This window comes from Rhamphochromis sp. 'chilingali' (assembly GCF_963969265.1).
Source record: "Rhamphochromis sp. 'chilingali' genome assembly, chromosome: 13".
NCBI lineage: Eukaryota > Metazoa > Chordata > Actinopteri > Cichliformes > Cichlidae > Rhamphochromis > Rhamphochromis sp. 'chilingali'.
In genome coordinates, this window is record NC_137940.1 from 33,054,990 (window position 1) to 33,068,502 (window position 13,513).

A 13,513-nucleotide genomic window follows, 5' to 3' on the forward strand; every position below is an offset into this window, starting at 1 on the left:
CTGTGATTTAAAGATGCCATCTTATAACATGTAGTCCTATGAGAGTATACTTAAAACAGATTACGTTTTGCCAAAGAAGAAGTGTTTAATCACCAAACTTTGATTCCTGAGAGTGTTTTTGACTTGTGAACACCTTGTCCTTGCTAGGAAATACATCATGGTGACACAGTAATATCTAAATTCTTTATAACTTTTCTATTCAATGAATAACTTCCTTAAAATTACACTTTAGTGAAATGTTGTATTTAATCAAAGTAATGCCAATGATTTAAGAGTTCAGCTGGTGCACACTTATCTGCAATCCAACACATACTGAGAGCAACGAGCTGATGATTGATAAACATTTTCTTCAGTTTAATCATAGAAGTTATTTACAAGGAATTTCTCAACAAGTCAACATGACCAAAGGCTGTAATGCACAGTGACCCTGCTTGTAAACACAGACTGACACGTCGCGGTAGGAATGCAGCTTAGGTGTTACTAATAACGCTGACGAATGATTTGTTCTGTTCTCTTCAAATTTTCCACTGTGTCTTGACAGTAAAGCAGGTAAATCAAAGTCAGCCATTATTCACTTTATTATTTACATATTTGCTGTCCATCCACTGTGAGAAGAAAATGACAAGGGGCATTTTTCAAATAAAAAAAGCCCAAAACAAAGTGTCAAGTATAACTGATAAACTGTGGAAAGGTCTTGGGCAACACTTCATATATTTATATTTTTTTGAGGAAATGGTAAAAAGGTGCAGTGATTTATGGAAACATCTACAAACATACATGGAAATACAGTATATAAGACAAAAACAGAGTTTGTATAATTCTAACAAGCTTGAAAGTCAATATTTGGTTTGACCACCTTTATGCAGCCTTAACCTGAAGGCAACATTTCATGAAGTCATCTTCAGGAACGGTTCTCCAGACTTATTGAAGGACATTCAGTGCTCTGCTTTGAACCGTTGGCTGTCTGTTGCTCTGTTCTCTGTTAAGATGATCCCACACTGCTTCAATAATGTTGAGGTCTGGGCTCTGGAGAGGCCGCTCCATCACTGTTAGTGTTCCAGTTACTGTTTTTCTATCCAGGTGTGCTTTCACTGCACTGGCAGTGGGTTTGGAATTATTTCATGCTGAAAAATGAAGCAGCTGCCAATCAGATCCCTTCCAGTTGGTATTGCATCATGGGTCAACATTGGACAATGCTGTTCTCTATTCATAATTCCATTAATTTTGACAACATCCCAAACACCACTGACTGAAATGGGGCCCTGAACCATGACAGAGCCTCCACCGTGTTTCACAAGATGGCTGTAGGCCATCACTGCTGTACCTCTCTCCTGACTTCCTCCACACATCCTGACAATGATTGGGTTAAAACAGAAATTTCAAATTATTTATTCATCTCTTCTTCAGACTTGTTTCCCCTGATTTTCTGGCCAGTTCTGTGTAATTTCTCATACCTCAACATTTATCACCGTTTCCTTTCCTTAAGAATAGTTTCCCGACAGATACACTTTCACCGAGAACATTTCTGATGAGCTTTCAGTGAACAGCAGAGGGATCAACTTCTTTAGTCCTCCACTTTTCCAGCTTTCCCAGATTGTTTAAGGACACACTGCACAACATGACAAGATTTGCCATATTTTGAGTTAATAGCTTTTTGGGAATCACGATGTCGGTGCAAAATACTTTTCTTTGTCGTTGTCTCTTACATGTACACACAACAGTGATTCATCCCTCAAGTTAGGTGCTTTATGCTTGACTCATAGGTATGAATCTTAACAAAAAAACAAAATGTTTCTCTGAAAAAAGTCAGGCACAAAGACTGAACTGAAAATCATTGAAAAATCAGTCAAAGACAAAGTTTGAAAGACCTTCAGAAAGAAACTACCTGCTTGGAAGCAAAATATATATATATTAAAAAAAAAAAAGCTGCTAGTGACTTTTGCACAGTAGTAGAGTTTACTGATAATTAAAATCATAAAAACAATTTTGATTCCCGAAGGTGGATCATTGTGGTTTGGGAGCAGTTTTATGATCTTTTTAATGCCCAAGGAGGGAAATTAAGGATTTCAGCCCCTCCCATCCAACTAATCAATAAAAAATAATCTCCAAAGAGCATGTCACGCTTTTATTTCAGAGCATGATTCTACACAGTTTCTCTTTGCAGCTCATTAAACTAAAGATAAAAGTCAATTAAAACTGCATCCAGAGCTGTTTTCTTCTCTAGCAGGAAAACTCTTGAGCCTCATCTCCTATCAGTGTGTGTGTGAAGGCATGCTGACATGAGGATCTCAGTCATTATGGCGTGTTTGGGTTATGACAGGGTACTCACACGCCACATGAGGGTGAGGGTGTCTGAGAGCTATGCGGGGACACAGTATGTTATCTCCTGCTGACGTCTCAGGGCAGGGGCCGCTGGTGACAAGAAAACAGAGAGGGAAAAGGGGCGATATCCTTTCTTAAAAAACAAACTTCACGCTGTAGATGCAGGGTTTTACACACCCACACAATTCCTTCCAAAATAAAAAGAAAGAAAGAAGGAAAGAATCCAAGCCTTGACTTCATAATGGGTGTCGCCTTTCCAAACATGCAAATAAACATAACTGCGTTGCTGTCTTCAAAGTTAAAAATGTATGATTCACTTTCACTGACGTGATGGAAAACAAAGATCTGAGATAATTATCTATTTGAATCATTACCAATTCTTCTCTGCTGCTCGTTAAAAGGTAACAGGAAACAAATGACACTATGGGAAGAAATGGTAATAAGCAAGACATTAAATAACAAGAAGCATGTAGAAGTAAAGTGAAATCAAGCAAAGGATGGTTAATGAGATCTTTTAAAGCTTTCTCTCAGATGTCCCAAGAGGGACTCAACAAGGCAGCAAAAACATAAAACAATATAATATATAAAGACTGAGAGGCCAAAATGGTAAATGTTGGCTCACTTTGTGTGTGTGATCTTTCCTTTAAATGCATTTCTCCATAATATTACAACAGTTTGCAATAAATAACTTACTCAGTGGCACTTTTTTCTCCAGATTTTCTGTGTCAAACAAATCTATATTTGTTGGCAGGAAGTGCAGAAAGTCCAAAAATCAAACACTTGTGAATATATATCAGGTGTGAACCAATTTAAACAGCAGCGTCCACACTTGAGTGCTGAAAGACATTTTCTTTTAAAATAACATGAAACATTGCTGCAAATAAGAGTCTCTCTCTTCACAACTTGATCAGCTGTCATGTTGTATTATTCACCGTCACATGTGAGTTCCAGATGCTGCACAGCTGTAACAGAAATGAGGCTGAGAACAATAAACAGCAAACAGCGTGTTCCTGAGACTCCATTAGGGGCAGTTTGATAGAGCTCATTATGGCTCCTGTGGACAAACCGTGAACAAGTTTGGGAACAAACGAGCCCCATAAAATATAAAAGCTTATCCTGGTCAACATCTATGACCAGAGGAACCCTCCCCCTAAACCACACCCACTCCCTGCAGATTTCAGGATCACATCTGAGGGCAGAAAGAGGCGTGGAAACACGTTTAAAAAGGTCAGAAAATAAATAATCTTAAAACACAACAGCCAGCTTGGTCCGCCTGCTGGCATCACCGAGCACAGCTGAAGGATCTGCTACTTGTCGTCTCCAACGTCGGTGCGTTTGTATTTCTCCTTAAACTCCGCGTGCTTCTGACGCAGGATTTCCGTTTGCTTCTTAAAACCATTGACCCTGAAAAACCGCAAATGAAACAGCATCAGAACAACAACATCAGAGAGAAGCAGGGGGAAAAAGGAATCTGAAGCTCAGTGCACACACCTCGCCCTCTCTTTGGCTTCATTGTAAATTTCTATGATGATTCGGTCTTTCTCATCCATGAAGTTAGTGTGAACTTCTTCCAGTTTCCTGAAAGCATCAGAGGGAGGTAGACAATTCCCTTTTAGAGAGCTTAACCTAAGAACTCAGCAGCGCTCTTTATTTATGGGTTTGTACAGCTGTTAGAGGAGCTGCTCACATCACAAAGAAGTGAATCTCAACAAACACATGTGGCACCACGTCAGTGTGTGAAAGCAAACTCAAGGCCGCGAGTTGGGAGGTTGTGCCAACACACATGGCACTGAGACACGTCCGCAACATTCCTCATTCATCTGGATGTGAATGAGCAGCAAATAAAAGGACACAGTGTGGACAACGAAGGACAGGATGTGAGCAAGAGGAAGTTTACCAAATGCACACTTCTTTCTAATATTTACAGTTTAAATTTAAATACAAAATGCTGAATGCTCAGTCGGTATCGTGTGTGGGGTTTTTACTTGAAGAGGACGGCATGGGCTCCTATGCTGAGCATCATAGCGACGACACAATACGCCACCAGGCGGAAGTTCCTCTTCCTCCTCTTCTGCTTCTCCTCGGCCATCATCTCTGGAGTGTGAGGGTGATGAACCTGCTCCCAGTAACGGATGTTCTCATAGGCATCCATGCTGATAGGAAAGGCATGAGAAGATTGAGCGTTGTTTCTGATGTCACTAGTCAATGTAATAAGCACTTGTTGTAATAACTAAGGTTGCTCATTTGATTTGCAGTTACACAAATCGTGTCTGAACTTCAAGAAACATTAAATGAAAATGACAAGTGATAGTCATAGTCTGTATATAAAGGATGGAGCTTCCAGAAGCTCCAGGACTGCAAAGTAAATCCAAAGCAGATTTATTTTTTTATGTCCACCAGGAGGGGATTCCTCTAGCTTCAAAAAGTCCAGATGTATAGACGTTTATGAGCAAATGACCCTACTGATCTCTCACTCGCTGACCTCAGTAAACAATTTCCTAATGAGTTTATGAGCTCAATCTCAAGTTCAAATTCTTGAATACAACACAAAGTTCATTGTCTAAAATACTGGATGCTGTGAAGATGATTTCTCAACCATGGAAATAATTCTGCAATTTATTTGTCTTCTGTGGTCAGTGGACTCATTCGTTTCATAAATGTAACAGATTGTTGATTTGGCCACTGCTAAAGTTTTTCCTTTCTTGCAGAGCTGTTTATTTCGTTTAACTAGCAACACAAGTTTATTTTTTACATCACGGTCTCCTTGGACCTCATAAAGAGAATTCCAGTGACCAGGTACTAAACATAATCTCAACACTGCAAATCTTTTATGTGCTTATTTAGTCCCTGAATAACAGGAGAAAAGGCCTCAGTCCCCCGAAACTGTGGGACTGTGGATAGAAATGTCTGTAATTCAAGTGTGACACAAGTGTAGTTGTAAGACATGCTTTTTTATGGCATTAAATATCGGGGCAATTGAAAGTAAATTCCATGTTGCAAAAGTTGTGAATCAGTTGGCGTATATGATTTAAACATTGTCGTCCCCATTTTTTGTGCCTTGAGAAAGGAACTCCCAGAAATAGATATGCAACAGCGTCAGTCACAAATTCTGTGTTTCTTTTCTAAATCTGTCCCTTGGTGCTTTAAGATGACCGCTGCTCTGGCCTGACATTATATAAAAAAAGGTGAATTTTTCAGATGTGCACTTCAACCTTTTCAGACATTGCAGTCTTTACCCTGCATGCTCCTCAGTATAGTCTGTGTGACATCCTGTTGAGCCCATGAAAGAGAATTAATTGAACACATCTGATGCTGACAATCTCCTGTTTTACTGTTATACATGTTAGAAACAACGAAGCCCCAAACACTGGGGTTCCTGTGTGAAATTTGCTGCTTTTAAAGATGACACACTGTTAATGTAAAGTTCATAAGCAGTAACACACTAATGGATGTGGGTGAATCCTCACCTGCCTCTGTAGCTGGGGTCAGTGGAGGCAGATCTGAAGACTTGAGCACCACCATACGGCTGTCGTATTTTGAAGTCGTACTCCTTCCTACTCAGATCTTTGCTCAGCACCCTGTAGGCCTCGTTCAGCTGCACAAACTGGCTGTGCAGTGCCGGGTTTGACGGGTCGCTGTCTGGATGTAGCTGCACAATAAAGGGGACAGAGTCAGCAGCAAATTCTCCTCATGAAGCATGAAAAAAGAAAAGATCTGGTGCAGGTCAAATATGCAACCATTAACAACCGAAAAATGTTCTTACTTTTTATGACAAATAGATTTTTGTTTTGCACTTTGAACCAAGCTTCTTTCTCACCCTTTAATGAGGCCAAAGCCACAAAGTAAACACACATACCCATCCTTATTTAAACTGGGAGCCATAGCTTGAAAACAAACAGTGAGGAAGCCCAATGTGGGAACAGTTAGCAAGCACAAAATGTGCTGTGCAAGGCTGCCCTCGTGTGGCCACATGTTTTATTTAAATCCAAATGGGAATGATACCTTTTTGGATTTGTCAAAAAACGCATTTTTGATTTCTTCTAACGTGGCATCAGATTTGACTCCCAGGAGGTCGTAGTAGGTCGCAGCTTTTCTGCGGTGAGAAAGCAAAGAACTCAAAACCAAGCAGGCACTCAGACCTGTTTAAACACAGAGTACACAAACACAATCATCAAGGTGTTCTCAGCAACTCTGCCTAAAACCTAAAGGCACACATTCACTTTGTCTACCTTTGCGTATAGCTTTGGGAGAACAGCCGCAGTCCACTCTTGCAACACCAAAAACAACTCTGGCACAGACGTAGCTGAGCCTCCAACAGCATGATGGAAATTTTTGGCGGTTCCACACAAGGACCTGAGCAGAGAGGACAGATGAAACAATGCAAAGACCCAAAGCCAAGGCACTAAGTACTAAGTGGGCGGGCTCCAGATACTGAATTTAAATATGTTAAAGTTATAAATGTCTAATTATCAAAAGGAAATAATGCTGGGAAGAAGCTTCTAAGGGACAACGTTTTAACAGTTGTGTAAAAGTAACATCAAAAATCAGCATTTTATTAATTAAAAGTGAATAAATAACTGAAACAAATCCAGAATATCACCGTTATGTGTATCTACAGCAGTTTCCAGGAAGCAACAGAATCAATTTTTTATTATTATAAATCTTGACCTGGAACTGCCTCTGAAGCTATTACTGATATGATATATTAGTAATAAAACATTGATACTAGTGATACTAGAAGGAAAACAAACAAGGAGAAGTAGATTTGAGTCATTATGTAGCCCAGCACCGGAAGCAAATTTGAAATTGTATTGTACTGTATTGTTCCCCAGAGAAAACTCTACTTTTTATTATCGTCAACATTTTTATTCATATTCATTCTTCACAATCATCATCATACTTTTTAATACATATATATATATATAGATCTATTTATTTTTGTTAAGTTTAACAAAAACATTGCCTCACCTTCAATTTTTAGACTCCTTTCGTATGAGATCGTCAGAGACTTATTTTAGTTACTGGTAAAGATGCTTACGCTCACTTATCTCACCAGATCGCTGGGCAAACAACAGGATTGAGTTGATTCTACTGTATATAGTATTTTATTTTATTCTATTCTGTACAGTTGTGTACTGTATTTATTCTTATTGTATTCTAATTTTTGCTTCATAACTTTTGCACTGTCCACTTCCTGCTGTGACAAAACAAATTTCCCACGTGTGGGACTAATAAAGGTTATCTTATCTTATCTTATTATGCTGAGCACATGTCGAATGTCTCTATGAAATAAATGTTAAGCCTAAAACCAAGGTTGGAAAACAGAAACAGCTGCAGACTTATGTCTTTGCTAACTGCCCATGATATTAATTAAGGAAACTATTGGCCTTGACCAAACAACCACATAACCATAAATCAGCCCAGGAAACCTTCAAAACAGCTCACATGAAGTCTTAGGAAAATCTGAAGGAAGACATACATTTTGGACTAACAGTATTTTTCTTTTAGTTTTACAGCTGATTCTACTGACAAAGACCTCCCCCCACAGCCCTTCATACTGCACTAAAGTAATGAATAGGTAAAAAATTAAATGACAGAAAAGCTCCTGTTTTTTCACTACTATAGAATTTTTATTATTATTATTATTATTATTATTATTATTATTATTATTATTATTATTATTTTACTGTTGAAAAATATTTATCCAAACAATATTCCTGCTTATCTGGAGTACTCTAGTACTCCAAACTTAATTCTCTCCAGATAAACCCAGTTCCTCCTGGGAGATCCCAAACCATTCCCAGACAGATGAAATATATAATCTCTCTAGCAGGATGTAGGTTTACCCTGGGGTCTCTTTCCAGTTGGGTGTGCCTCCAAAGGGATGTGCCCAGGAGGTGTTCTAAATAATTGCCTGAAACACCTCACATGGGTCCTATCAACAGGCAAAATATCTTAGTTTAGTTTTTATTAGCCTGCACGTTAGTTATTTTTTCTTTAGTAGGTAATGTGTGGTACTAGTCAGTCACTAGCTTGGGTACTTGGTTTAGTTTTAGTCAACTACAACTTAGCTGCAAACTGCCTGTTTTCTCTGATTTTACCTTTCACTGTCTTCCCATTGAAAATGTCGACGTCAGCATCTGTCCCCTTATCTGTGGACACGTGACTGAGGACCAAAACAAAGGGATGAGGTGAATGACATGTTTTCAAAGGGATTAAACAACTAAAACAGGGGGCAATTTGACACCTTTCACAATCAGCTGAAAGGTCACAACACGACCTGTGTTTCACTTTGACCCACTCACGTTAACTACATTCAACTGCTACAATGACAGCTGGCTTTGCACATCAGTTATTACGTGTAATGTTCACATCAGTGAAGCAGAAAAGCCGACTAACCACATCATGAGATTCAGCTGGAACACTTTGTTCTGCTATCAGAGAAGTGCTAATGCTAGCCGGGTGTACCGGAAGTTAGCTCTAAACTGTTGAACTACGTCATCGACAGCTTGTTAAAAACTGTATAACTAGAGGCGTTTTAATAAATACGTAAAATAAAAGTCAAACACATTTTCAAATGAGGAGTGTTGTAGAAGCAGAGCTGACTAAAGGAGGAGAGGTGACATACCAGCGGAGGGCAGTTTCATAACATCGCATAAGCTCGGCGCATAGAGCCAACGTCAGTTAGATCAAAAGTCTACAAAATAAGAGCGCGGGCCTTCAAAATAAAAACACCACCATTTTCGGGATTAAAGAGTAGTTGAGTGATGAACACTGATAAATAAAAAGTAAAACATCAAAAAAGAATAATTTAAATATTGAATACTGGACACATATAATTGTCAATAGAATTGTTTATTGTTCAGCACAATAAACAATTATACTGTCACCATTGTTACTGATATTGAAAGCTTATTGATAATTTGTCCAAGTAAAGAATGCCCTCCCACAAATGTCATGTGACAACCTCATTGGCTTACAGAATCGTGATGTCACACACATTTAGAATCTTACCACCACTGTGATCCTTTGATCCTTTGATCCTAAAACCTATAAATAGGGGTGAGACGCAAGAACTTTTAGTCCGTTATTCGCAGCATTTATGTGTGCAGCATTCAAACGTTCGCCAGAGAAGCCTTTTTTTGGATCCTTTTCAGAGTCACTGTTAACAGATTCCAACATGTCTCCAAGAAAACAGAAAAAAAGAGAAAACGTAAAGCCCAGCGCTCCTCTTTGCAATCGAGAAGACGATACTCAACTGCAGAAGATGTGCTTGGAAGAAATGCATGAGGAAAATCTCATGAACAATCACAATACGCGACACCCGCCCCAGCCAGAGTACACCAATTACATCTGGGAAAGTTTTTTTAAACAACGAACGGAGATTATCTTACTGAGAGAGCACTGTGAGAGAAGGACCGATGAAGTAGATAGACTGTTCAGACAGCTTCTTGATAAGGAAGATATTCAAAAGGAGAAAGAAATGGAACTCCTAGACATGCGGGGAAGGATCTTTGAGCTCCAAGCAGAGCTTAATAAAGTACAAGAAAAGCCAACAGAAGAAATCCTCCAACAGAAGAAAAACGAGAAAGAGAGGGAAAAAAAGATTCAGGAGCTGCAAGTAAAGCTTGATCAAGCTCTGCAAAAAAATCAAGAACTCCTCCAAGAGAAGAAACAACTGGTCATAAAACTCCAAGGCGCTGAGATAAATCAAAAAGTGCTGAAAGGAAGGGTTGAGTTTCTTCGAAAGAAAGCGCAACAGACCATGAAAAAGGAAGATACGGATTGCAAGCTTCAGGACAGCGAGAAACACAAGGAAGCCTTGCAAATAAAGCTTGATGAAGCTCTGCAAAAAAATCAAGAACTCCTCCAAGAAAAAGAACAAATGGACATAAAGCAGCGCAAACTACAAGGCATGGAGGAAAAGTACAAAGGGCTTCAGGCAAAGCTTGATAAAACACTGAACAAAAATAAAGAGTTGCTTCAAGAAAAAAAGCAACTAGAAATTAAGCAGAAAGAAATGGACTCCAAGCTTGAAGGCGTGGAGGAAAAGTACACCGCGCTGAAAATAAAGCTTGATAAAACAGTGCAAAGAAATAAGGATTTCCTACAAGACAAAGAACAGCATGACACGAAACAGAAAGATCTGGATTGTGAGCTTCAGAACATCAAGAAACACAACCAAGGTTTGCAAGTAATGCTTGATGAAGCTCTACAAAAAAATAAAGAAATCCTTGAAGAGAAAGAAAAACTGGACATAAACCAGAGAGGCATGCAGGAAAAATACAGAGCGCAGCAGGTAAAGCTTGATGAAACGCTGCACAAATATCAAGAGCTGCTTCAAGACAAAGAACAACGGAAAAGAAAGCAGAAAGAAGAAAAACAAATTCTCCAGGACTTTGAGAGGAAAAACCAACAGCTGCAAGACCGTTATAACAAACTGAACTCCAAAACAACTGAGCTGGAGGGGGAAAAGAAAAAAGTGCAAAGACAATGCTCAGAGATGCAGAGTAAGCTCAGTGACATGCTGAGAAAAAACACAGAACTGGAGAAACTTTCCAACAACTTGAAGTGCAAAAACACTGAGGTGCAGATGTTAAAGCAGCAACTAGAGAAAACAAACACAGACCTGCAGTGTACACTTCAAGAACTCGAGAGAAGTCAGCAGCTACAAGACACACACAACAAATTACAACAGAGTTATACAGAGATGCACGAGGCAAAGCTTATGCAGGAGGCCAAATGTAAAGAACTGAAAGAAAGGCTGGAAGAAAAACAAGCCAAATTAGAAGAAGTGGAGACAACATGCAGGAAACTTGAGAAGGAAAATACACAAACAATTGATGAGTTAAGAACCCTCGTCCTAGAGAAGAAAGTGCTGGTGGAAAAGATCATGGAAAAGAAGAAAAAACGCTTCCGCTTCTTCTGGAGGAAGAGCACTCCTGCTTTTTCTACTTTTTCCACTTTTTCTTCTACTGATGTCACCCCGTCTTCCTCCTCCACCGTTGCATCGTAATTTTCACCTCTCCTGACACCTCTCCCTCCCCTATTTCCCTGTAACTCCCCCCCCTCTCTCTCTTTCACCCTCACCCCCCAACCAGTCCCGACAGTTGACTGCCCCCTCTAGAGCCTGGTTCTGTCATAGGTTTCTTCCTTTAAAGGGAGTTTTTCCTATCCACTGTCGCATCCAGTGCTTGCTCAGAGGGCATTGTTGGGGTTCTCTCACCTCTATCTCTTTCCTCCTTTCTATCCCTTTCCTTTACCCTCTTCTTTACCCCCCACCCCTCCCCTCCTTTTCTATTCCCCCACCTTTTCTATTTCCTTAATAATTGAATAATAAACACAATTGGCTACATTTTAAATGTGTCTGAGCCACGTCTTCATTCAAGAATGAATTGTCTTTCTCACAGAGTCATGTGTATTTTGTGTTTTCCTCGGGCTGGTGATCCTCGCGGTCGTTCAGCCCCGGAGTCCAGAGTTTTAGTGTTTTAATCACATTTAGTGTTACGTTTTAGATCACCACAATAGGATATCCATAATTTAGGGTTCAGGCATTTGTTTTAGTTCAATATCGTATCATTCTATGATTGAGTAGTTTACAGAACCTTCAGTCAGCAGCAATAACTTCAATTCATTGACATTTGCAAGCATTCCTTTATACACAGCATTTCAGTCAGGTTGAGGTCTGGACTTCCATGCTGTAGATTTGCTGCTGTGCTTGGGGTCATTATCCTGTTGCATGGCCTAATTTAGGAGAAGCTTTAGCTGTCGGTCAGGTGGCCTCACATTTGACTCTAGAAAACTCTGGCATACAGAGGATTTCGTCAACTGCAAGGTGCCTATTCTCTTGTAGCTGCAGAACAAGCTTAAATCAAAAAATTATTCACTGCTACGAATCCTGGGATAGGGTGGGCCATGAAGGACACACCCCAACCATCCTTCAAATCCAGGTAAAAGGAGGAGGCATTTGTGGGTCACATTTGGAGCAGCCTTTGTCGCCTGGCTGTGATGTAATCGGCCATTAAAGGCAGCCTCTGAATCACAAAACAACCACAATGGACCAAAGTGCTGTACAGTACTGAAAATTTAAAAAAAATAAAAATCTACAAAAACATGATACTGAAATTTAAAAAAAAAAAAAAAAAAAATCTACAATGTGCTGTACAGAAGATTAAATACATAAAAACAAATAGAAAGAAAAGCCACAGAAAAGGAAAAAAAAAAAAACTTTGTACAAATAAATAAACAATAAAATCAAATCAGCTGTCACCAGGGTGTACCCTGGACTGGCGCAGGGCTAACACACAGACAACCAGTTGCACAATTTAGAGTTTCCACGCAATCACAGGAGAACATGCAAACTCCACACAGAAAGACCCACAATTTCATACCATAAGGTCACCATTTGCCCAACAACTTCACAAAAGCTGGAGAATTTATTGCTGGACCATGTACTCTCATGTGCCAGTTAGGAGTAGAGAATTGGTTTTAGTTACAATGAAACCATTTCTCTTTTAACACATAAACAGTGTGGATGCTGAAGAGCTTCATCTGTCATGGAGGTGACCAATAACCCAATGGTCACTCTGACAAAGCTCCAGCATTGCTGTGTGGAGTATGGAGAACCTTTAAGAAGGACAATGACTTCTGCAGCTCTCTGCCAATTAGGCCTGTATGGTAGTGTGGTGGCGCGAATGAGGGATAACCGGGGACGGCAACTAAGATGTTGACAACGTCACCTGGGGGAGGAAGTTACACCCCAGGAAAGATTCCTCTATCCAATGTAAGTGTTACACTGGCTACCAAAGCCCACAGACTCGTTATTAATAGCAGAGAGGAGACAGATGAATTTTACAAATTAAAATTTATTAAGAAGAACTACTAAAAGCATAGAATTGTAAAATCAGAAAGGTACCTAAGGTAGCAGGGTTGAGACGGCAGGATAGTTAATTAAAAACACTTTATTAACAACTGATTAAAATGACCAGACTCCCTCCCACGATGCTCTAAAACAATCACAGATTGATTAAAAAACAAACAAACAAAACAATACTAAACAAAATAGTGGAGACCGGCCACTTGAGGAGGCAACCTACAGGGAGGAGTGCCCAAGGATGCTACCAGTTACTCACCCGTGTAACTCCACTGCAGACCTCACTGTCACTCACACTGAAGTCTAAATGGTGCAATC

At 39.7% G+C, this 13,513-nt stretch overlaps 1 protein-coding gene across 4 annotated transcripts; it reads right to left on the reverse strand.

Moving 5' to 3' along the window:
* Window positions 1-391: 391 nt before the first annotated feature.
* Window positions 392-9,650, reverse strand: dnajc4 (DnaJ (Hsp40) homolog, subfamily C, member 4). Of its 4 annotated transcripts, none has more exons than XM_080900714.1 (8): window positions 9,337-9,650; window positions 8,424-8,488; window positions 6,552-6,675; window positions 6,325-6,415; window positions 5,790-5,971; window positions 4,308-4,475; window positions 3,814-3,900; window positions 392-3,726 (listed from the first exon to the last, which is right to left on the reverse strand). In XM_080900714.1, the coding sequence occupies exons 3-8, from the start codon at window positions 6,641-6,643 to the stop codon at window positions 3,630-3,632; spliced, it is 717 nt and encodes a 238-aa protein (XP_080756840.1). In that variant the 5' UTR covers window positions 6,644-6,675; window positions 8,424-8,488; window positions 9,337-9,650; the 3' UTR covers window positions 392-3,629. The 4 variants fall into 4 exon arrangements, with proteins under 4 accessions (XP_080756840.1, XP_080756837.1, XP_080756838.1 ...); XM_080900711.1 differs by lacking the exon at window positions 9,337-9,650 and adding an exon at window positions 8,951-9,002; XM_080900712.1 differs by lacking the exon at window positions 9,337-9,650 and adding an exon at window positions 8,722-8,753.
* Window positions 9,651-13,513: the final 3,863 nt, after the last annotated feature.